General features: G+C 45.1%; 1 protein-coding gene across 1 annotated transcript in view; it reads left to right on the top strand.

Annotated features, from left to right (window-relative positions):
• The window catches only part of LOC107659344 (A-kinase anchor protein 9-like), a 137,082-nt gene that overhangs the window by 83,071 nt on the left and 53,508 nt on the right, over nucleotides 1–503 (top strand). Inside the window, exon 30 of the mRNA XM_016448259.1 lies at nucleotides 78–221. Coding sequence (XP_016303745.1) covers nucleotides 78–221 — 144 coding nt within the window. The remainder of the gene's footprint in view (nucleotides 1–77; nucleotides 222–503) is intronic.

Below are 503 nucleotides of genomic sequence, written 5' to 3'. Positions count from 1 at the left end.
TGTGTGTGTGTGTGTGTGTCTGTGTCTGTGTGTGTGTGTGTGTGTGTGTGTGTGTGTCTCTGTGTGTGTGTGTGCAGATGGTGAATCTGGAGGAGCAGCTGGAGCAGTTTCGAGAGGATCTGGAGAACAAGAGCGAGGAGGTGAATCAGCTCCACATGCAGCTGGAGATCCAGAGGAAGGAGATCAGCAGCCATCAGCAGGATCAGGCCCGGCTCGCTCAGGTCCGCTCTCATTATACACTGTGTTTGTGAAGAGAGAGCCAGAGCGCTACTGATTCAAGTCCCATCCTTATCCATTCCAATGTGGTTAAAAAAATGAAGTCAAACATATTTGTGGCTCTGGATCACAAAAGCAGTCATAAGTAGCACAGATATATATATTTGTAGCAATAGCCAACAATTATAAATTTTAATTTTATGCCAAAAATCATTATTATAAAACGGAGAGTTCCGGTGCTTGATTCTGATTGGCTGAGCCGCGTTCGAAGCTGTTGTAAATGACTC

The sequence above is a fragment of the Sinocyclocheilus anshuiensis genome, unplaced genomic scaffold (assembly GCF_001515605.1).
Source record: "Sinocyclocheilus anshuiensis isolate Anshui unplaced genomic scaffold, SAMN03320099.WGS_v1.1 scaffold876, whole genome shotgun sequence".
Taxonomy (NCBI): Eukaryota; Metazoa; Chordata; class Actinopteri; order Cypriniformes; family Cyprinidae; genus Sinocyclocheilus; species Sinocyclocheilus anshuiensis.
The sequence above is the reverse complement of the archived record's forward strand: the minus strand, read 5'-3'. Positions and strand labels throughout refer to the sequence as shown.